The 24,618-nt window shown below is 38.7% G+C and overlaps 3 protein-coding genes across 3 annotated transcripts; 1 reads left to right on the forward strand and 2 right to left on the reverse strand.

Annotated features, from left to right (window-relative positions):
• The first annotated feature begins 5,176 nt into the window (after nt 1-5,176).
• On the forward strand, nt 5,177-9,211 carry LOC101487112 (uncharacterized). The gene is made up of 6 exons (XM_012918007.4): nt 5,177-5,464; nt 6,119-6,220; nt 6,300-6,779; nt 7,663-7,799; nt 7,923-8,023; nt 8,178-9,211. The coding sequence occupies exons 1-6, from the start codon at nt 5,320-5,322 to the stop codon at nt 8,317-8,319; spliced, it is 1,107 nt and encodes a 368-aa protein (XP_012773461.4). The 5' UTR covers nt 5,177-5,319; the 3' UTR covers nt 8,320-9,211.
• Nucleotides 9,212-13,988: 4,777 nt separating this feature from the next.
• On the reverse strand, nt 13,989-16,444 carry LOC101486825 (E3 ubiquitin-protein ligase TRIM21-like). The gene has a single exon (XM_004539363.3). The coding sequence runs from the start codon at nt 16,372-16,374 to the stop codon at nt 14,731-14,733; it is 1,644 nt and encodes a 547-aa protein (XP_004539420.3). The 5' UTR covers nt 16,375-16,444; the 3' UTR covers nt 13,989-14,730.
• Nucleotides 16,445-19,861: 3,417 nt separating this feature from the next.
• On the reverse strand, nt 19,862-24,453 carry LOC101469504 (E3 ubiquitin-protein ligase TRIM39). The gene is made up of 3 exons (XM_004539226.3): nt 24,288-24,453; nt 22,828-23,030; nt 19,862-22,735 (listed from the first exon to the last, which is right to left on the reverse strand). Exons 2-3 carry the CDS (start codon nt 22,837-22,839, stop codon nt 21,083-21,085), a joined length of 1,665 nt encoding a protein of 554 aa, XP_004539283.2. The 5' UTR covers nt 22,840-23,030; nt 24,288-24,453; the 3' UTR covers nt 19,862-21,082.
• Nucleotides 24,454-24,618: the final 165 nt, after the last annotated feature.

The following is a 24,618-nucleotide window of genomic DNA, read 5'->3' on the forward strand; positions in this document are numbered from 1 at the left end:
ACTTCTTCCTGTACCACTGCTTGAAGAAGGTGTCTTCCAGAAACTGGCAGTAGGACTGGGAGTTGAGCTTGACTCCATCCTCAACCCACAAGGCCCCCAAGCTCATCTTTGATGATACCAGCCCAAACCAGTACTCCACCTCCACCTTGCTGGCGTCTGAGTCGGACTGGAGCTCTCTGCCCTTTACCAATCCAGCCACGGGCCCATCCATCTGGCCCATCAAGACTCACTCTCATTTCATCAGTCCATAAAACCTTAGAAATATCAGTCTTGAGATATTTCTTGGCCCAGTCTTGACTTTTCTCAGTTCATGGGCAGTTATTTTGTGCCTTGGTTTTTCCACACGCTTCTTGCGACCCTGTTGACTATTTTGAATGAAACGCTTGATTGTTCGATGATCACGCTTCAGAAGCTTTGCAATTTTGAGACTGCTGCATCCCTCTGCAAGATATCTCACTATTTTTGACTTTTCTGAGCCTGTCAAGTCCTTCTTTTGACCCATTTTGCCAAAGGAAAGGAAGTTGCCTAATAATTATGCACACCTGATATAGGGTGTTGATGTCATTAGACCACACCCCTTCTCATTACAGAGTTGCACATCACCTAATATGCTTAATTGGTAGTAGGCTTTCGAGCCTATACAGCTTGGAGTAAGACAACATGCATGAAGAGGATGATGTGGACAAAATACTCATTTGCCTAATAATTCTGCACTTCCTGTATGTGCTGTCATTTAACATGAAGTTTTATTTGATATTCTTTTCACTTACGATGTATGTATTGTTAAATAAGTTAAAGCAATTTGTTTTGTTCAAACAAAACAAATCTCCACTGTCTTCTGGGCATTCAGCACCAGGTTGTTGTGGCTGCACCAGGACACCAGACGTTCAACCTCCCTCCTGTAGGCAGACTCATCCCCGTCCGAGATGAGTCCAATAACGGTGGTGTCATCTGCAAACTTGATTAGCTTGACAGACTGGTGGGTGGAGGTGCAGCAGTTAGTATACAGGGAGAAGAGCAGGGGAGAAAGAACACAGCCCTGAGGGGAGCCGGTGCTGATGGTCCAGGAGTCCGAGACATTCTTTCCCAGCCTCACATGCTGTTTCCTGTCCATCAGGAAGTCAGTGATCCACCGGCAGATGGGATCAGGCACATTCATCTGGGAAAGCTTGCCTCGGAGATGGTCTGGAAGGATGGTATTGAAGGCAGAGCTGAAGTCCACAAACAGGATCCTGGCGTAGGTTCCTGGGGAGTCCAGATGCTGCAGGATGAAGTGTAGGGCCATGTTGATGGCGTCATCTACAGACCTGTTGGCTCTGTATGCAAACTGCAGGGGGTCCAGGAGGGGGGCCGTGAGGGTCTTGAGATAGGAGAGAACCAGGCGCTCAAAAGACTTCATGACCACAGATGTCAGAGCCACGGGTCTGTAGTCATTTAGTCCAGTGATCCTGGGTTTCTTGGGGACAGGGATTATGGTAGAGGACTTGAAGCAGGCAGGCACATGACATGCCTGCAGTGAGGAGTTGAAAATGCCAGAAAACACTGGGGCCAGCTCGTTTGAGATATATAAATAATGTCTTAATAATCATGTGCTGAGTGTAATGAAGGTTTGTGGGAATGATATAAATACAACTTTGGAAAGACTGATTGGCTGGTCAGTTTGAAGAAGTTGTATGTTACCAGCGGGATAGGAGGGACTAACATGAAGTTAAAACAGTGAAAGAGGAGTCAAGATGGCAGTTTTCAAAGGTTTATTTCCTGCTAGTTTTAAAGTTCTGGTCCAGACTGACATTTTGGACTTTCATTTTGGATAACAGTCAAAAACAGAGGTAGTCACAGGAAGAGTAAAACTAGTATTCTCCATGGTAGGACAGTCTTTAGTATGAGCAACACCAAATAATTGTGAAGAGGAATAAGACAGTCTGAGGAAGGCGTCTTTGGTGGCTTAATGACTGCACCTCTGCTAATGGGATTGCTGATGGCTGCCCCACCAACAGTCATTTTGTTACTGTGTTTTGACAGGAGTATTCTCAGTCTTAGATATTTCATAATTGCGAACATTCTTTTCATAGCTGAGCCCATAAACCAGCAAATCAGGATCCGTTTGCATGGCCTCCATAGAGAAAATGTGACCAGCAAAAAATAGTCACCCACCTCACGCTGTTGTAAGCCGCGGTGGTGATGTGGATGGTTGTGGAGGCACCCCCCCCCCCCCCCCCCCCCCCACACACACACACAACACACATCAAAGTAACAGAGCTCTACTCAAAAGCAGGCAACAAACAATACTACTAACTCAAACAAACTGACCTACCTAAACAAGAAAAAGGGGAAACTTAAATAGTGGTCAAGACCCAAATTGCAGTTCTCCATATGGGCTTGCTCCATCCCTTTTCCACCTCTTAGCTTATCCAACAAGGGACTGGGAGCAGATTCCATTGAGGTAACTCAGAAAACAAAGACAGACTAAATCATAGACATAACAGTATAAACTAAAATTTGTGCACTTATTTTAGAATACAGTATTATGTGATTTTATAAGTAAATTAGTTCTAAACCAAAACCAATTCTTTATTACCCAGTAAATTAATTTACATATTTAAAGAAAGACAAATATGTAAGTGTAGTGTTATTGTACATCTTTAATGTAACACTGATGTTTAGTTGATATTACCACTGTATCTGGCTGTAATTGCAGCCGTCACAGCTGCTGTTAGCTGCTGTAATTTAGAATTAGCCGGCATTACTGAAACCTTCTTTTAAGTGGATCAAGCAATGTTGTACTTGGTCACTTAGTGACTTTCATACAATGTGAGAATATAATCAAATTGTTTATCAGAAGGAAAGCATGATTTTTTTCCAGCCAAAAATTTCCTGCTATAATGTTAGCTTATCACCCGCAGAGGTTTTTCTTATTTAGCAGGCTTGTTTTCAGCTGTCTTGAGACAAAAAGGTGTCTAATCTTCTGATAATAAGTCATTGTCACAATATCGGGAATAAATAAGCATGCATATGCAGTTATTTGTATGTTAGTTTCCTGACTTCGGTTAAGGTGAAAAGGTTAATATTTTATCTAGATGCCAGTTAGGTTGTTAGGACGTCTTCTCAGATGGTAAGAGATAGAAATGATCCTTCACATCTGGAGTCTTAAGGTGCAGACACAAATTAAAATTTGCCCCTACAGTAAACAAATGCCCACAAATTTTATTCTTCTCCTCATTTGGAATACAATGTATGTGGCTGGTCTCTAGCCAAAAGTGCAAATAAATAGAAAGGTGGTGCACACTTCAGCTAGTGTATTCAAGATGGTGGGGAAACATGGTGGTTTCCACTGGTAGCCATATGTAATTTTAAAGGGTTAATTCTAAGTTTATCAGAGTGCATCAGTTTCATTTTTCTGTTAAATAAACTAAAAAAAGAGAGAGCGATACATCCAACTTAGTTCACTGAATCAATTACAAAAATGATAATGGCTGCTTATTGGTGGTGGGTTCACCTAAAGAATGAAGTATATGTCCATCTCTCTGACCTGTCTGTAATGTAAAATATAAATTTTGCATCAAAAGTAGTCTGTGCTGTGAGAAGAAGTTACAAAATTAAATTATTGAATTATATATATATATATATATTAGGGGTGCAACGATACACAAAATTCACGGTTCGGTTCGATACTTTGGTGTCACAGTTCGATATTTTTTCGATACAAAAAAATGTTCATGCTTTTTTAATTTGTCATTTATTAAAATTATAAATATATATTTTAACTCAAACGTACAGTTTTTAAATTTAATGTTGCTGAAACAACAAGGGGATAAAATAATAATTCTATCTGATTGGGAAAACACTTTGGAAAAGAGAGTTTATTACAGAGAAATGGCTCTTTCCAAAATAAAAGCTATACTCTATGCTTCTTCCAGGGGATACTCTCAGCAGCATATTAAATATATCAGGTCCCCATAAGGAGAATCATGTGCTAACGGCTGTCTAAATGACTCGGGTAAAGTTTGTAGCATGCATGCTTGTTGTTTTTGTCTGCTTCCACTTATCTTTGCACTAGGATGATGTCGGCATAAATGTGCAGTCATATTCATTTTGTTCCCACTAGTGCTGTCAGCGTTAATCTGAAATGACGTTAACGCCACAACATGGTAAATCTCCGTTAACGAGCTACCGCCGATCGCCCCGTGCATGGGGCTGGACGACGTCAACACGTTAACAAGCTAACTGCGCTAACACACTAGTTCCCACCCATGTAATTGAGCATTGCGTGGCACATTCGACATACTGTTTTACTTTTGTCCATGACGTGCTTACCTTCAGGGTCATACTTCACATGAAGACCAAGATAGTTCCAAAGGCCAGATCTGAATGAGGGTGGGGGAGGTTCAATTTGCCATGTTGCAATGAGCTTAGCTCCTGTCTTGCTAGCTTGCGCTGCGCTCAGTGGATCTGCGCTCGACAGTGCAGCCTAGGCGGAGTAGTCGAACGCAGATCCACTGAGCTCGCTACACAGACAGCATCGTCAGAAGAAAAGTTGATCAAATAAATTAAAAATTTTGTATTGTTCGATACATATGCGTACCGAACCGAAAGCACTGTATCGAACGGTTCAGTATCGATACGAGCATCGTTGCACCCCTAATATATATATATGGGATTTCCAGTGGTGGCTAACCAACCGGACATAGTCAAACAGTAGTGATAGATGTAGTGGTTCCCAATGTCAGCAACATCAGGAAGAAGGAACACGAGAAGCTCAAGAAATACCAAGGGAGCACCAGGTGTGGTGACCAAACTAGGCGAGTGGCTCCAGCAGATCCCAGGAACAACATCGGAGATCTCTGTCCAGAAGAGCGCAGTCCTAGGAACAGCTAAGATACTGCGCAGGACCCTCAAGCTCCCAGGCCAAGGACCCGAGCTTGAAAGATAGACCGCCAGCAGGGGCGAGCGGGAGAGGAAGTGTATATATAGACAAAAAGTGTTCTTACTGTGCCAGCATGTGTGCAAATGAACTCCCATGCAGTGGTCATTTCTACTGTTCTACTTGTACTCCAAGTATGACATACAGTAATTGGTTTCAGTTGAGTGTTGTCTGTGTATTCAAAGGCAAAGACAAATGCAGTCATAACCCAACAACAGTCCTGAGGTGTGCCAGGATTCAGGGAAATGAAAGCAGCATTTCATTCCTCTAGCTCTTAGTTTCCTGTTAAATAAAGAATTGCTTGTGCCAGTGGATTTTTACACAGTTCACACGCTCACAAAATGCTGATCGCCTCAGATACATAAGGACCCAACTGAGCCAGCAATACCAGTAAAATCATGGATCAAGCCTATATGGGCATGGAAGAAATATCAGGCAGCAACATAAAGTTGAGAAGGCTGGTAGAAACTTCAGAAGAGAATTATATCGATGATGAAGTGAGTCAAACTGTGCAATGTGAAACGACTGGACTTGGACTCCCAGGTAATAAACAAAAACAAGTAAACATATTAGATTTAGATACTGCATTGATATGTGATGATGAATTATTGTGCAGAAATAAAACAAAAAGTAAAACTAATACCGGGTAGATGTAGGGTCCGGTTTGCTGCAAAGTTACTGTAGTTTTGGATGTTTTGTTTTTAATTTTAAAGATTTATATTTTAAGGTATTTTTTTAATCTGTATTTGATTGTGCTGAAATGACTAGTTGACAGGTGACCCTTGGCCCATAATTTTGATTAAATTATAATTTTTGTTTTTAATTCAGGACAGGCTCAAACACATTCAGCGTGTGTTTATTTCAGTTCAGTTTTAATAGTTTAATAAACCAAAAATCTTTGGTTTTTATTAGTTTCAGTGTTAGTTTTTATTTATACTGTGGTGTGTGGTTGCCGGATTCTAAGTTCAAAAGAGAAAATAATACAATAAAATACTGTGCGACAATCACAGTATTTGTGTCACAGCCATAATCACACAGAAACAAGTTTGCTTCTTTGTGGTCAGATGTTGATTTCAAGAGCAGAAGTTCACATGTTACTTTGTAGAGAAAATAGTATTTTATGTTATGATAAACTATATGAGGATGTAAATATTCTTCACCTTTAGCATTGTAACAAATATAAACTTTTACCTGCAGAGTCTGAATTTGTAAAGAAGAGTTACTGCAGAGCTGCTGTGGTTCTTCTGGGTCTGCTGTGTCTTTTCCTCCTGATTGGATTCATAACTGTGGTTTTTCTCTGTGAGTACAAGAAATATGTAATTAGCATGCTAAAATCCTCACAGGCAATGTTTTTATTTGATATTGGCATGTCCTACAGTCACCCAAGGCAAATCTCCTGGTGAAATGGACACAGTGTTGCTACACAGTCTTTACAACAACTTGACCAGCGAGAGAAACCAATTACTGACCAGTTACAACAGGCTGACAACCGAACGAGAACAGTTACTGACCAGTTACAACAACTTGAAAACTGAAAAGGACCAATTGCTGACCAGTTACAACAACCTGACAACCGAACGAGAACAGTTACTGACCAGTTACAACAACTTGAAAACTGAAAAGGACCAATTGCTGACCAGTTACAACAACCTGACAACCGAACGAGAACAGTTACTGACCAGTTACAACAACTTGAAAACTGAAAAGGACCAATTGCTGACCAGTTACAACAACCTGACAACCGAACGAGAACAGTTACTGACCAGTTACAACAACAAAGTTAAAGAGAGAGACCAGCTCCAGACAAGATTTGAAGACATGACCAAAAATAGAGACAATCTTCAGAGAAAACTTCAGGGTAATTATTTGTTTCCATTTTATCTCGTACAGAAATGTTTTCCTTTACATTTGAAGTTAACATTCAAGTACATGACGGTGTTGTTGTTGTTTTTTTTCTCATTTAATGCATTCTTGAATCACAGCGTTAACGATACTGGTTAAGACTTAAAGTGAAATTCAGTGTCCCTTAAACCATATTAACATCTGGACAGTTCCATACTATTAAAAAAGAAAGCCTCAGTAAAACCTAGAATTAAATGTAAATTAAGCTTAATGTGAATATATGAATATTTCATATGTTCTTAGTCTATTTAGATATAGCTCATACTGGTGCTTTAATCCATGTAGAGAAGGAAAAAAGATTCTCGTCATTTTTATCTTCAACTTCAACCAGTATGTCTCAGCTGTTTTTTTATTTCCATATTTAGTTGTGAAAGACACCTAACCAATGACAGAAATTTTAATACTGCAGTTTCAGTTCACAGTGTGTGTTATGTTAGAAATTACTAAAGCACCATGAAGCCTTCTAACTGAGAAGTGGACCTTGGACAAAACCTCGAGTTTCTCCTTATTTTCAGTGGTCAGTAACAGTTGCTGACTCAAGCAAAATCCTTAGATAAAATATATATTTCCCACACACTCCTTCTGAATGCACAAAAATGATGCATTTCTTTTTATGTTCTTTTAAAACACAAAACCAAAATAAACCTTTTTTATTTGATGTAAAACTAGACATATTGTGCAACAATAGGACAGTGTTTTTTTTCTTTCATATGTTAAAGCTTTGTGAATTTGTACAACTGACACTTGTGTAACAAATATGTGAGGCTAATTATGAGATATTAGCCTTAAAGATAAGATCCTAACAAAGCCCAAATTATTATTCTGTTTTTCTTAAACAGATTGCCGAGAAAACTGGGTGGCCTTCAGTGATAGTTTGTACCAAGTGTCTTCGGAGAAGAAATCCTGGGAAGAAAGCAGACAAGACTGTCTTCAAAAAGGTGCACACCTGATGATTATCAACAGGCGAGAGGAACAGGTGTGTGTGTGCAAACATAAATTAATGTACTATGTTCAGAATAAAACACTGAATGAAATCAGAGAATGCACTGACACATCACTTTAAGTTCTGTATATTTACACTTACTTGTCTTTCAACTAGAATTTTGTGAACCAGTTCAAGAAGTCTTTGTGGATTGGACTGACTGACTCAGAGACAGACGGAAGATGGAAATGGGTGGATGGGACTCGCATGACCACAAGGTTGAAATAAAAATTAAATTCCTCTCTTGTCCATAAAGTCTTCTTATATCATCAAGTACATTAACTAACTTAATTTAATTCATATCTTGTTACTAAAAACAAAAGGCTGACTGATCTGTTGAGTTTAACTCTTATAATTTTATCTGTATTTCAGCTACTGGAATAGTGGTGAACCAAATGGTGGCAGAACGGAAAATTGTGGACAGATAAAGGTTTACGACTCGCAAAACAGCTGGAATGATGAAACATGTTCCAATAAACACTTCTGGATATGTGAGAAGAGAATTTCTCCATAACTTAACATCCATGCCCAACAAATAGTGCAGAAAACAGAGCCATGAGATCAACTCCTGAAGTGAAGCTGAACAGAAAACAGTGGCCACTTAGGCTACGTCCACACATACACGGGTATTTTTGAAAACACAACTTTTTCTATGCGTTTGGGCCTTTTGTCCACTGAAAACTGAGATTTTTTAAAACTCCTGCCAGGGTGGAGATTTTCGAAAAACTCAGTTTTTGCGTTTACATGTGGACGAGCAAAATGGAGATCTAGCCACGCAACGTCAAAGGTGTGCGCCTTTTTTAACGTCAGATCTGCAGTTTTTACATGCTTACATATACACACGCAGTTGCTGCCCCTCCACTTGGAAAGACAGAGTGAACTTTGGATGTAGCTTTTACATTCAACACACTCTCACAACCTAAGTGTAATATTAAGGAATAATTCCACCTCACTGTCTGTCCACACATAGGACTCATTTCTGCTTCTATGCACCATCTAGACTTCTGATTGGCCAACATTTCGACACAGCATTATATCATAGAGATATTTTAATAAAAAGGAACGTGTGGAAGATGATTTTTTTTTTTATTAAACGAAAATGGAAAATCTCCACTAACAAAAATACCCGTCTATGTGTGGACATAGTCTTAGATGGAAACAAGTTTAAAGGGTTTTCGCTTTGCTTTCTAAATCAAGAATATCTTTTGTTACTATATCCAGGATCTTTAATCAGCCGGCGATCTGCTTTGGTGTGACTGGTCATGACAATTTTAAGACGTGTTAGATTAAAAAACTTGCTCAACAATCCCATGCTCAAAAATTCTCATCTTATAGAAAAATATTCTGTTATCATAAACTTTCCATCTGTATTTACAATTTAATCATTAAAATGTTGACAATTTGGACTTGTTTTACTCCACCTGACTCATTTATTGAGGAAAGACTGAAGATTTAGGAAAAAATCCTCTCAGTGTGCTGTGCAAAAATGCAAAACCCAACCCAAGTTTTCGCTCTCATGTATTCATTTCTAATATTGTTCATCCTAGTCCTAGTGAAAGTCTTAACATATACAGCTCTGCCTCCCATGTTTTTGTTAGTGCAAAAACCATAACCTGAACCATACATCACAGTAGGCCTGCTGCCATCTTGTAAACCTTCCCTTTCACGCTTCCTGCTATTCTTCTGTCCCAAATCACACCTGACACTGATCTCCACTCACTCTCCAGTGCACTCTGAATTGTTAAACCCAGGAATTTAAACTCATCTATCTTTACTACTTCTACTCTTTCTATCCTCACTCATTCTGTCTTACTTGCATTCCTCTTCTCTCTAGATTATGGCTCCACCTCTCAATAGTCTCTTCCACCTGGTCCTGCTCTCACTACAGATAAGTATCGTCTGCAAACATCATTGTTCACAGAGACGTCTGCCTGACCTGATTTGTCAACTTGTCCATCACAACCGCAAACAAGATCTCTGATGATGGGCTCAGAGTAGATCTCTGATGCCCTCCATGCCCACCTTTAACCCGTCTGTCACTCCTATTCCACTCCTCACGACTATCTCACTGTCCCACATTACCCTTTGTTCTTCTCTGCCACTTCTGACTTCGTGCAATACCTCAGCTCCTCTGTTTTTTCTAAATTCATAAAAGACACAGTGCACCTCTTCTGACTTTCTCCATACCGAGAGAAGCACTCTCACAGCAAACATCAGCCTGTAGTGCTTTTTCTTGGCATAAAGCCATACTCCTGCTTGCTGATCATTATGTTGCTTAAAGATGGTATGGTTCATCAACTTTATCCCTATTCAATCTTTTTTCTTGCAAGTACCCAACAATCAATAAATGCATCCAAGTATATAAATTTACTGAATATTTTTATTCAGTAAACTTGTATACATCAATAATAAACACAGTTGAGACAATTAAAGCAGTAGTGTTATTCATCTGATTTATCTGCACTGGTTTTTATTTTGGATCAAAGTAAGAGTCATTGTACTACAACTATTGTAAATAGAAAAACTATTTAATCATTTTGAAAGCAGCATGCTAGGTTACCATAATGATAATAAAAGCTGAGCTGCAGTGGTTTCTGATTGCGTCCAAGCTGCAGTAATACCACTTATTGTGATATGTAGGAGGAAAGAAAGTTAATTATAGTGCATATAGTAAATGAAAGCTTTTGACCGTACTTCAGCCAAAGTAAAAAAAAAAAGCAATTTAAAATTAAAATTACAGAAAGAGAATTTTTCCAGGATAACAATTCTGTAAAAACAAAAATTTTGCATACAGGAAGCTTAAACTAAAGCATTAACTTCAGGATTAATGCTGGGTTTTCAGTAGTGCTCTGGTTTTACTGAACATACTTCATAGTGCATGCTACAGCTGGAACTTGTTTGTATTGAGTTTTAATAGTTTAAATAGCACTTTCCTGTTTAATAGACAACCACTTGTGTTAGTGGATATTTGGAACTACAACTTGCAAATTCAGAAACTCACAAAACGCTGTTCACCTCAGATATCTGAACACCCACCCACCTGAGTTAACAATGCAGATTCAAATCATGGATCAAGGCTGTACAAGCACAGAGGAAATATCAGGTGGTCAGAAAAAGGAGTCCAGAAGAGTAAAATAATACATGTAATGACTGGGACCCACACACTGTTATTGTGCATGTTTATTGCAGTTGCACACATATTGTTAGAGAGTTATCTCTAGGATGCCAGTGCGATGGCTTCCTCAGGACAAGGACTCTTTCCAGATATACTTTAAGGAGCATTAACTGGTTGAACAGCAGGCCAATAGGTACAGCAATTGGCATACTCAGTGAGATAGTGATGTGTCGCAGCTGTTCTGATATTCTACTTATCTATGTGATGTACTTCTGTATGTTTTATCTTTTACGGCAATTTTTACCTCTACATTTGAAGCTAACACTTTGATAAAATGATCTTTTTATCATAATTGTGACATAAAGCAGACATGATATCTCATTTAATACAGTGGTCAAAATAGAGTATTAAACATCTCAGGAAAAGCCTTTGATAAAAAAAAAAAAAGTCCCAGTTCATACTATTAAAAAAGAAAACTTCAGGAAAACCTCAGAATTACATGTAAACTGAGAATAATGTGAGTGAAAATATTAATTTCCCATACATGAGTTAAAACTGAAGTAGATCTGAACATCTCATCTGTTTCCATGTTTAGCTGGAAAACACACAACTTAGTTCAGGAATGTTAATAAAGAGAGAAGTGGACCTTCGAGAAAAGCTCACTTCTCTCTAACTTGACCTCCAGCTTTTTCTGAATTTTCAAAACCTGTGGTTTTCAGCCACAGCGGCTATTGTACTGGATTCTTCTGTGACCTCCTGGATAGGGTTCTCTATTTGTGGGAAATGTCTCTCACCGCAGTTTGAGGGTGTCCCGAAGCCTTTGAAATTGTTTTGTAGCCCTTTTCCAGACTGACAGGGATCAATGACTTTGTTTCTCATCTGTTCTTGAGTTTCTTTAGATTGTGGCATGACACAGTTCATACTAGTACTTTAACCTGAATAGACAAGAAACAACCTTTTGAGGTTTAACTGACTTCTCAGCTACAACTGAGATAATTCATGATGTCTCAGCTTTTCTATATTTAGGATAAATGTGGAAATGTTAATACAGCAGTTTCAGTTCATGGTGGGTTATGCTAGAAATGACTGACCCTTCAAAGTAATAAGTGGACAAAAGTTCACAAAAGTTATTGTAATGCAAGCTCACTTTAATTATTTGGTAAACTGCAGTTTTGTGGGGCAATCATGGTAACCAGTTTGACTGAGGAATGCATCTCAGATTTTGGGAAGTACCCCTCATATTTCTTTAAAACTGGAAAGAGGTCATTAATCAGAATATGTAGCTAATCTAAAGCATAATTAAAAAACTGCAAAGCAAAGAAAAATGTGTTGCACTCACAGCTGTCCCAGTGAGTGGTGAGTTCATTGCACTTTTGCACCAAGAGAAAATGTCTCTCCTGTTTGTTTATTTATTTGACTCAACAATATGTCAGATATTTTTCCACTTTTACAATTGTGGCTTTACTTGAAAGCTTTTTCAGTGGGAGTGGGATAGCAAAGTGGCTTTAGCCAAATTTGCCATCCACCCTTGGCAAATTTGCACCCTGCCCATTGTGATATAACCCTTTAAAGTTCACCCAAAAAGCATTTGTTCAACTTTTCTCCTTTGAGTACTGAGAAAGAAGATGACCATCCAGTGAACTAATACTTGCTCCTGTTATGCATCACAGTTATTAAAGCAGTGGAATCTGATATTGAAACTACGATATCTGCTCATGATGTTTGCCAGGAAGAAAAAATGCATGATTTTAGATTCAAAACCTGAGACTTATAGGTTTGGTTTATTAATTTACTTTAAAAAAAAAAAATCATTAAATGTGTTCTTTTTCTGCCTTAAAAAGTGTGGGGGAGTTAAAAAAAAATGAAAAATGCTGGATAGTTTTTGTTTCTTACAGTATGAAGGTTAAAACTGTCGTACAAACAACAAACAAATCCTCTGATTTTGAAAAGGTCCAGTGGCAACCTCAGATTTGACTGATTTTACAGGGAGCGGCACAATGCTGTTCAAGTAACTTGCCTAAAAACTTTCATTTGTCACAATTTAGCGTTTGAACCAATGAATAAGTGTAAAATAGAAAGGTATTCTAAGAGCATGTTCACATGGTTGTCTCCTAGTTTTTCATGACAGTGACAGTAAATATCTACTGTACCACTTTATTTTTATAAAGCCTTACTCTACTCTCAGATTTATTCGTTTTATATTCTACTGTCTAAAGCAAAAGAACATTTACTGTTACAATAACAGTAAATGTATGAAGAGATAAATGTATTTAAATTTTTTGGACTTTGGATATTTTTGACAAATATCGATTCTACCTCCAAATTCAAAATTTGTAAAGAATCAATTAATTATTTTTTAAAAGCTTTCTGGGTTGTGTTGGGTTCTGCTCAGAGGAATGCAGCTTTCTCCAAAAGGTTTGAGCTGCACTTTATTAAAAGTGCTTGTATTTGAGCTGCTCGTTTGTTAGAATAGCAATCAGTTTTAATTTCTAATTCATTTTGTTGTTTTTCAATTGTAATGGTATTCATCATTGAACAAGAAAAAAATAATCCACCCTGTCTAAAAGAAAGTATCAAAAAATGGGTGTTAAAGAAGTGATGTAATGAGTCGCCCTCTTGTGGTGGGTTTGATTTGTGATTAGATGTTTAATGTCAGGAAGATGGGTGCATGATCACTATGAGCAGATTGTTGCATTTACTTACTTGCTGTGAGATAAAATTACTGAGGAAAAGTTCTGAAGGAAAGAGGACAAGTAAGTGTCTTCTCTGGAAGAGGAATTTCTCACCTTATCCATAATTAATGTTTTTTTTATTATGTTTGCAAATATTATGTCTCCAGATTCTTGAACTACCGAATGAGTTTGAATGGTGAGCTAACGATAATTAGAGTCTCTAACTAGTAAACTCTGCTGAATGGCACTGTGATAAAAATTATGCATGAAAGATGGGAGTTTTTGAGAATGTGGATAGTTTAATTTTAGAATAGAGACTTTCATTTATAAACACTGGCAATCCGCCCTGTTTACCACTAAATGGTTGAGAGAATATTTTGTCATACTTGCAGATCTTTTGCTTTTTGTGGATTTGTGATGCAAACACAATTTATTTATCCTTTATGAGTGAATAACATCATCACAGGCATGACCAAAAGAAAAAAACAAGGAAAAAAACATTCTCAATTGTCAACAGTCTTTTGTCATTTTAAATTTGCCTTTTTGTATTTGATTTTTCTACATTTATTTGAAATATATCAGTTCAGGAGCGAATGTTCAGAATTTAGACTTCAAATACAGGAAATTTTATTACAGCAAGTTAGCGAGAGCAATGCAAAACCAAAAGCAAATAGTAAAAATCACAAAACCGTAATCAGCCTACTTCAGCTATACTGAGCTAGTTAACCTTCTCTGAGCTAATGCTGATTTTGTTCTTGTCTTTTGTGAGGAGAGGTTTGAGAAAGGATGAGCATGTCTGGATCCAAAGATGCACTTATCCCAGTGTTCCTAGTTGATGATAATTACTCAACAGGGAAGCAGCACATAATCCAATTTTTCATTTATATATTGATAAAACGTATTCTTCTATTTATCTTTTAATAAAGAACAAAAATGTTTTGTAATTAGAAAAAAATTTAAAGACTATTTTGCCTCAGTCAAAATCAGCATCACTCAGACTTTAAGCTCAATTTAAGATGAATATGACATAAAAACACAAAGAAATCAATCAGAATCAGAGAAGAAAAGAAGACCAAATCAATCAGTGTCACCAACGAATGTGTTCTTAACACAGACTGCTACATATAAAATCATTTTTCTACTCAATGTGATTAATGGGAGGGATGAGGAGAGGTGCAGAGTTTTTGCCATTGTCGTTATTACAGGGATTGAAGTATGGGTAGAGTTTCTCAGTGAAGGAGCAGCCAGTAAAGGAGTAGATAAGAGCTGCTGCATCTATATCATAAAAGGAAACCACACCCTCCTCATAATCTACAAACACTCCCACCTTCTCAGGACCAGACGGACGACAGACACAGACATCATGTTCATCGAGAGCTTTGTACTCATTTCCATTTCTCAGCACTACAGTCCAGAATCCATCCTCGGGACTAAGAGTCATTATTTTCTTCCTGTCGATCGACTCTCTGGCCACTCCCAATTCCCAGTCAGTCTTTCTTTTAACTTGAGCCTCATAGTAAAATCTGCCTGAAGAGAAACTCTGCTTTCCTAAAACACAAACACAGTAAGAAAATCTCTCCGGGTTGTCAGGAAGATTGTGCTTTTCATCTCCATGATTCACTTGTTTTCCATCATCAGACAAGATGAGCTCAGGATGTGCTGTATCAGCATCAAGACTCACATCCACAGCATACTGCTGGACCCTCCTCAGCTCAGCCTCAAACAGCTTCTTCATTTCTATCCTCAGTGTCTCCTCCAGCTGAGCCACAGCTCTCATCACAGTCCCCTCATACGTTGGTGGAAGGACGATGACCTCAGTCCAGTCCTTGGTAGGTGGAACAGCTTTCAGAGATGAGAAGCTTTGAATAAAGTGGAGGTGGTCTTCAGAGCATATTAGATTCTTCACCTCAGAGCTCCTCTTCTTCAGCTCTGAGATTTCCTGTTCCAGCTCTTTGATGAGACCTTCAGCCTGTTTCTCTGTTGTTTCCTGTTTGTCTTCTATCTCCTTTATGACCTTCTTCAGGCCTTTCTCAATAAACTCCTTCAGAACAGTGAAGATCTGAACACCTTCTGTTTTCTGTTTGTCTGCAGCATCTTTACTCATCTTCTCTGACTCATTGATCTCCTGAATCTTCTGTCGTCTCTTCTCGATCATTTGCTGAATTTCATCATCCATTTTCCTCAGCTCTGTCTTCTTTTCTTCAGATTCTTCTCTCAGAGGTACAAACTCATGAGTCTTGTGGTCTAAAACAGAGCAGAGCGTGCAGACACTTGTCTGATCGGTCTTACAGAACAGCTCCAGATGTTTATCGTGCTTCATACACATCCTGCCTTCCAGGTTCTCCACAGGCTCAATCAGCTGATGTCTTTTCAGACCTTTGACTGTCAGATGAGGTTCTAGGTGAGTCTCACAGTAGGAGGTCAGACACACCAGGCAGGACTTCAGGGCCCTCAGTCTGGTTCCAGTGCAGATGTCACAGGGAACTTCTCCTGGTTTGGCAGCTTGTTGCTCTGCGCTGCTCCTCTTGGCTTTCTGTTGAGTTTCATCTCTGAACTGAGCAACCACCTCAGAGAACAAAGTGTTAACCTTCAACAGAGGTCTACAGTAGAAAGCCTCTTTGCACATGGGGCACTGACAAGGAGCATTTCTATCCCAGTGCTGAGTGATACACTTCTTACAGAAGTTGTGTCCACATGGTGTGGTGACTGGATCAGCGAACACATCCAGACAGACAGAGCACAGAAACTGATCTTCAGATCGCAGATTACTGGCAGCAAACATATCTGCACTCTGGGAACAAAAGTCAAAGCATGATGAGTTAAAGTCTAACGATTTTCTGTGAGTGGTTTAGAACTGTCGAAGTGGGATCATGACAGCAATTTCAGATGAGGCAAAGAACTTGAAAAAATCTTCAGGGTATAACTATCTTATGTTGCATGGAGTCCAAAAATCACAGAATCACATCAAATAATTTAAGAGTAGAGTAATCCACTGAGAGACATCACCTGCACACTCACTTTATGTTTCTACATGTAGAGCTTACTCACTAAGTGCTGCCGTTCACTACAATCTCCTGACTGGAGGACTCACCCCGAGCTAGTTTTAGGATTTTTAGAACTGTGTTATATCAATCAGGTCTAAGAAGTTAATCCCAGGACTTTATGTTTGTTTACAAGTTTAAATAAATTTCTCATGTTATCCTGCACTGTTTCAGATGAGAGTGTGACTATGTTTGGTTTCATAACCACTTCTTTAATTCTAGTCATAGTTTAGTCCATGGAAAATCATTCATCATCTCTCTTCAGCCGTTTTTTCCGGTAAAATATCTTTAATATATTTATAAAGCCATGCATATTCTTTTTTTTACTTCACACTTCCTGGTTCTTAAGTAAGTGGGGGTGAATTGGAATTTGGCACTCTTAAAGTTTCAAGATTTTTGCAGCAACTTTTAACACTCATAACTTCATATGGATACAGGAGGAGACTGAAGCATGCCGTTTTCAGCTTTAAAAAAATTACATTCAATTGAATTCTACACTGGTGTCATGATTTTTCTGTAGCATACTTTGAGGATCAGCATCGTGGGATATCAGGATATTAATAAATTGCACCAGTTTAATGTTGGTGACGTAGAGAAACAGAAACAAGTATCGGTACCCTGTACTTTCTATGTGTTTTCTGATCATTCACTGGAGGAAACTTAAAAAAGGCAATTCTGGCTACATTTTGAAGGCTTATGTCACCATGTGGTATAGGTGGTTGCTCAGTGTTTAAGGACAACACTTTCTCAGCATCTTTTCAACAGCAAATGTTGTAAAATCCAAAATATGTGATATAATTCCAAAAAATAAAAATCAGGTCTGCTTGTCAAATGCAAACAAAACACTATGCATCATGTGTAAGCTGACAGAAAAAAAGTATCACTTTAAGAGAAAAATTAGCTGATTTTGAATTTGAATTCAACAACATTTCTGAGACTTAAAAAAAGAAGGAGAAACATTCATGAGAGTTAAGTTTAATTTAATATAGATAATTAAAACAAACCACTGTAAAAAATGTACTCTTAAAATTTTAGCACTTACAGTATAAGTGAAGTTTTGAGTTAGTGTGGCTCGTTCTGTACTCACCAGTATTTGAGTCACTTGCTTAGAAACAAAAGATGAACACTGTTTGATTTTGAGACACAAATCCAGAGCTTTCGGCTGTAGTACTGCTATTACTCACACTAACATTAAGTTTCATTTCAAGAATTTGACGTTTAATTTCCTATTATTTCTCCAACTCTTCCTGCAGGTGTTTGTTAAGGTTTTGGTTCCTCTTTCAGGTCCACAGATGATTATAAAGTGCTAGAAAAATGAAGGTAACACTCGATCACAGACTCAGTTAAATTCATAATCTTTCAGTCCTATTGAGGAGATACTAAGGCTGTTACACAAGAAGAGATGGGCAAGGATGAGTGTATAAACCCAGCAGTACCAAACTGTCAGAAACAGACTCTGTGAGGGTGGCATGAGGGACTGACGTCCTTTAGTGGGTCCTGTGCAGAGCCGTGCAGCTTGATTGACATTTACTTGTGAACACTAGAACCAGCAGGTTGTCCAATGGTGTGCCGGTTGTCTTCACAGATGAAAGGAGGGTCACACTGAGGACATGCAACAGAAAGTCTGGACCTTCAACGTCTTCCACCATGACCAGTTTGACAGTATGCTGAGTAGGCAGTTCACTGGTGATCAAAGCACTGATGAGAGAGGATGCTGCAATTTGCATCAATGGAAAATAAATTTGACAGTCGTCTGCATAATAATGGAAGCAAATATTATTTTTCTGTAAAATTATTCCAAGTAGTAACAGGTACAAATAGAAAAGGACAGTTCCAAGAATAGAGCCTTGTGTAATCCCGCCAGAGGAGGGCAGCAGAGGTGTAGGTAAAGGTTCTATCAGAAAGGTGGGTCCTAAACCATTGGAGAGCTGAGCCAGTGATGCCCACCCACTGCTCCACCCTGGACACGCGGATCTCAAGGAACACAGCGTTAAAAGGCAGCTGTTCAGTCCAAAAGCACAAGTAGCACACAGTCACCAGAAGCTATTGCTAAAAAATATAACATTAAAAAAGCCTTAATAAAACATACTGATTGCTTTGGTGAGCTTTTAGTCCTGGCTGGAACACTTCCAGAATTGCACATTCACCCAGGAAGGACTTCAGTTGGGTAAAGGCAATTTTTTGTAGGAGTTTAGAAAAGAAAGGTAGCCTGGAGACAGCCCCTGAAACAAAACAGAATGGTCAAGGCCTGTTTTTTTTCAGCGAGAATTGCCCAAAAATATTTTTACAAAAGGTCAATGTACTGTTAATAATGGCAAGAATAAAAGGACCAAGGGTAGGAAAAACCTTCTTAAGGAGTTGAGGAGGAATAACATCAAAGGGGAATCCTGATGGGTTTATACTGGAAATGAACTGTTCTGATAAGGAGAGACAGGCTCAAAGTGGTCAACAAAAGCCAAACAGGGTGTTGAGATGGATGGATCATATGAAGGCCCTAGTGCTTACAACTTTCTCCAAAAAAGTGAAGACATTTGTCACAAACTGAATTGGAAGTTTCCAGTCCTTCATCCCTCCACATGAACAGTTTCATGAACAATAAGAACAGAATTTTTAACTTTGATTGTTTACAGTTTAAGTTAATGCTACTTGAGTTATTCTGACATGTCAGTGTGAAATGAAAGGTGTAAAAGTCCAGCAGCAAATTTGATTGGTGCATTTTCTTTTCGTAAACACCACAGTGCCTAACTTTTCCTCCCTTTGTGTTTAACCCTCCGTTGCAGACATTTTCATTGCTACATATCTAAAATTGACTCAACATTATCTAATAGTTCCTTTTCAGTAGATTTAATGATATTATTGATTATTAGGTCGAAAGGGAGAAACACTTTTGTTTTGTACTGTGTTTCATGTAGTGTGTTACCACAATACTTTTTATAGTATTAGCTTTTATATGCTCAACCTGATGAGATCACTCTTACTAGATTAGATTAGATTAGATTAGATTAGATTAGATAGAACTTTATTAATCCCTCGGGTGGGTTCCTCTGGGAAATTCGATTTCCAAAAAAGCACAGCACCGACAGAAGTTACAGTTACAGAATATTATATATATATATATATATATATACACACACACACACACACACACACATATATATATATACAAATACAGAGACAATATAAATAAAATATACGAAGGGGATAAATAGAATAAATAGGAATAAAAATAAAAATATAAGTGAATTGCACATTTCAAGTATTGAGGTCTATTGCACTGTTGACTATTTACAAAAGTATTGCACAAAAGGTATTGCACAGTGAGGTGAAGAGGCACTACAGCTTAGTTGTTCCCTCCTTTGTCCTCCTGTTTCCCCTCCCTCTCCCCTCCAGGGAGGAGTTAAACAGTCTGATGGCGTGTGGGACAAAGGAGTTTTTAAGTCTGTTAGTTCTTGTCTTTGGGAGAAGCAACCTGTCACTGAACAGACTCTTCTGGTTGTTAATGGCCGTGTGCAGAGGATGCCTGGCATTGTCCATAATGTCCATCAGTTTCTTTAATGTCCTTTAATGTACTAACACCGCCAATGAACACCTACTGTAAAGTTACAGCAGTGCAAACTACATTAACAGTGGAATTTGCAAGCATTCATTTCTTGATGCAGAAAATGTTGAAATTGTTCTTATGGGTCATTTCATGAGAGGTCATCAAATACTTCCATCTCGACCATCATAGATTCCCCTGAATAAAATAGGGGAAATATATTATTCCTAATAGATATTACACAAAGGTTCAGGTCACCTGTGTCATGATTTTTCTTAAAAACAGTATTTCAAGGGACATAAGAAAAGTCACGTGTTATAATAATGATTTTTATAATACATGTGATATATAGAGTATAAGATTTTATATAATATACAATACATTTTTTGATGCATCAATGCTGCTATTTATCTGAGTGCAAAGAAAGTAACAACCATTGACTGTTGTCTCTGACTGGGGTTTAAGGTTTATCCTGTTAATGTAAAGAAAGTCTGTTTATCATTATTAAATCTTTTATTTAAATAGATAATTTCATTGAGATCAAGCCCTCTTTTTCAAGAGAGACCTGTGTACAAAACATATATATAAAAAATATACAGACAGGCACATGATGATTGAGAAAACATGTCCTATGGTGGAGACAGCATTGAAACACATCATTATTGAAGACATAATTACAGATTGGCTGATTGGCTACAAGGACATTTCCTAAATGTTTTTGCTCCATTGGTTTAAACGACACTAGACTAGACGTCCTGTTTTCCCTCTTAAAGGGAGAAAAATGTAATTGTGGGGGAGTGTGAAATTATGAAAATTCAGTATTGAGAAACATGTTGTCAAAGAGAACAATAAAACAGCATTACAATCTTTTCACAGACCACTTTCAAATAAAATGTAATAACCTTTCTTGTCTAGTTAATGCGATTGATAGGAGTGATCACAAGAGGTGCAGAGTTTTTACCATTATCATTATTACAGGGATTGAAACATGGGTAAAGTTTCTCAGTGAAGGAGCAGCCAGTAAAGGAGTAGATAAAAGCTGCTGCATACACATCATAAAAGGAGACCAAACGCTCCTCATAATCCACAAACACTCCCACTTTATCAGGAGCAGACTGAAAAGAGAGAACGGCTGCTGGGCCAGTACATGCTGTGTACTCGTTGTTGTTCCTCAGCCATAGAGCCCAGAAACCATCCTGAGGCTTTACTGAGTTTCCTCCCTTCCTGTTCACTGACTCTCTGGCGACTCCTAAAATCCAGTCAGTCTTTCCTTTAACCTGAACCTCAAAGTAAAATCTGCCTGAAGAGAAACCCTGCTTTCCTAAAACATTTGCAAAAACTGTGAATCTCTTTGGATTGTCTGATAGACTCTGATTCACATTACCAAAATTCACTTGTTTCCCATCATCAGACAAGATGAGCTCAGGATGTGCTGTATCAGGATCAAGACTCACATCCACAGCATACTGCTGGAGCCTCCTCAGCTCAGCCTTAGCAAGCAGCTTCTTAAAATGTTTTTTGAGTGTCTCCTCCAGCTGAGCCACAGCTCTCATCACAGTCCCCTCATACGTTGGTGGAAGAACGATGACCTCTGTCCAGTCCTTGGTAGGTGGAACAGCTTTCAGAGATGAAAAGTTTTGAACAAAGTGGAGGTGGTCTTCAGAGCGTGAGGCCTGCTTCAGCTCAGAGCTCCTCTTCTTCAACTCGGAGATTTCCTGTTCCAGCTCTTTGATGAGATCTTCAGCCTGTTTCTCTGTTGTTTCCTGTTTGTCTTCTATCTCCTTTATGACCTTCTTCAGGCCTTTCTCAATAAACTCCTTCAGAACAGTGAAGATCTGAACACCTTCTGTTTTCTGTTTGTCTGCAGCATCTTTACTCATCTTCACTGACTCACTGATCTCCTGAATCTTCTGTCGTCTCTTCTCGATCATTTGCTGAATTTCATCATCCATTTTCCTCAGCTCTGTCTTCTTTTCTTCAGATTCTTCTCTCAGAGGTACAAACTCATGAGTCTTGTGGTCTAAAACAGAGCAGAGCGTGCAGACACTTGTCTGATCGGTCTTACAGAACAGCTCCAGATGTTTATCGTGCTTCATACACATCCTGCCTTCCAGGTTCTCCACAGGCTCAATCAGCTGATGTCTTTTCAGACCTTTGACTGTCAGATGAGGTTCTAGGTGAGTCTCACAGTAGGAGGTCAGACACACCAGGCAGGACTTCAGGGCCCTCAGTCTGGTTCCAGTGCAGTAGTCACAGGGAACTTCTCCTGGTTTGGCAGCTTGTTGCTCTGAGCTGCTGCTTGCATTCTGTTGAGCTTCATCTCTGAACTGAGCAACCACCTCAGAGAACAAAGTGTTTATTTCCAGTTGAGGTCGTCTCTTGAACAGTTTGTTACATAGGGGACACTTGCACCTAACATTAATGTCCCAGTTCCGGGTGATGCAGTTTTTGCAGAAGTTGTGTCCACATGGTGTGGTGACTGGATCAGTGAACACATCCAGGCAGATGGAGCACAGAAACTGATCTTCAGGTTTCAGATTACTAGCAGCAAACATGTCTGCAGTCTACAAAACAAAAGTAAACATTTTAGGGAAAAAAATTTTTTTTTTTACAGATGTCTGATTCAACGGGTTTAAGAAAAATATTTGGGAATTACCTTGTCTCTCATTTGCAGAAGCTCACAGGTAATGGGACAATTAGGTAAGCTGTTTCATAGCCAGATGAGGTCTGTTCCATCATGATTTCATGAAAAATGAAATTGCTTCATACTGTTGATTCTTTTTTTATAGCTTTTCATTTTTCACTTTAGAATATGAGGCCCAAAGAGATGTCAGTGCAACTGAGGGATCCATGATTAAGCTGAACAAAACAAACAAAAACAAACAAACAAATTAAATCAAAGTAGTAGAAAAAACTTCAGGAGTAGGCAAATCAAAAATCTGGTACTTTCACTGAGCAGCTCAGCAACACCAAAAGGCCCGAAAGACTTCAAGATAACTAAAGTGTACGATGATGGAATTATTTCTTTTGTTTAAAAGAAAAAACAACTTCACATCCAACCAAATCAAGAATATTATAGATGAGGTATCACTGTTAAAAAAAGAGATGCTTTTATGAATGTAAACACAGAGGATTTACAAAACTGCACAAATTGCACACACATAATTATGCAAAAAACATTAAAAAAAGTAAGTTTTAATGTCTAGGCCTAGACCAAATCTAGACCAAAACACTAAATTTTGCTCTACAAGGGGTGGAGGGGTGAGGGGAGGGGTGGGGTGGGGGAGGGTATGCCCCCCACACCCCCGTTGCCGAGCTTAAAAACTGGCATCTTTTGCACGTACAAGCACGTGCACATGCACTCTCGTGCACGCGCGTTCACTCATCCGAAAAGGGGCACTTCCGGGCCATGCGGTCCCACTGCGCACGCTCTGTCTTCTCCTAGCGGGATGTGTTTTAATAAGGTTCATCAGCCGCTGTTGGCATTTTGGCTTTTCATGGTAAATTTATACAAACAGGAATTACTTTGTCTTTTTACACTGACACTATAGAAAGGCTTTTGTTGTCAGACAATCGAGCTGAAACGGCAGCGTGTTTTATAAGCAGATTTTCGACGGTTAGTTAAACGACTACCTGTGTGTGTGTGTGTGTGTGTGTGTATATATATATATATATATATATATATATATATATATATATATATATGTGTGTGTGTGTGTGTGTGTGTAGACTTTTGTGGGATGATCATTCCATCTCACAGCAGCACTCCGTTTTTACAACGAATTCGAAACAAATTCGAAGCGGACCTTTAGTTTTGCTTTTGTTTTGTTTGTTTGTTTGTTTTTCGGGAATATTCCACATTTAACTTTGATGATATTACCTCCCATTTTGCTCAACACAGCCTGCGACAGACTGGTGACCTGTCCAGGGTTTACTCTATGATAGCTCGGATAGGCTCCAGCCCCCCGGCGACCCCGACAAGCATTAATAGAAGAGAATGGATGGACCTTTCTTAACATCAGTCTCCAGTTGAACTAATCTGACATTTCACGTGAAGTAACATTAAGAGAGAAACGGTGCCTGTTAAACACAGCAAATCTGATCAGCTGCACTCACCTGCATTCCAGTTTGTTGTTGAGAGAAAAAAAATTTCCTCTTAATCTTCTTTAGATACGGAGATTGACCTGTCTGCAGCTCTAATTTTACTTTGACTAACTTCCACTTTCATTTCAGTAATTTGATGTTGAATCCTTATTGCTCCGCCTCTTCGGCTTTGTCTTCTTCTTCCGGCTTCAGGCGGGTTTGACACGTGGAGGGCGTTTTGCTGCCCTCCTCAGGTGCTACGAAGTATTTCGAAGCATGTGAGGAGAAATCCTATAGTCCATAGTCTATAGAATTGTCTAGTACGTCGCAAAAAGTTGAATAAAGAAGTTATGGTTTCCAATTA

This window comes from Maylandia zebra, linkage group LG6, assembly GCF_041146795.1.
Source record: "Maylandia zebra isolate NMK-2024a linkage group LG6, Mzebra_GT3a, whole genome shotgun sequence".
NCBI lineage: Eukaryota > Metazoa > Chordata > Actinopteri > Cichliformes > Cichlidae > Maylandia > Maylandia zebra.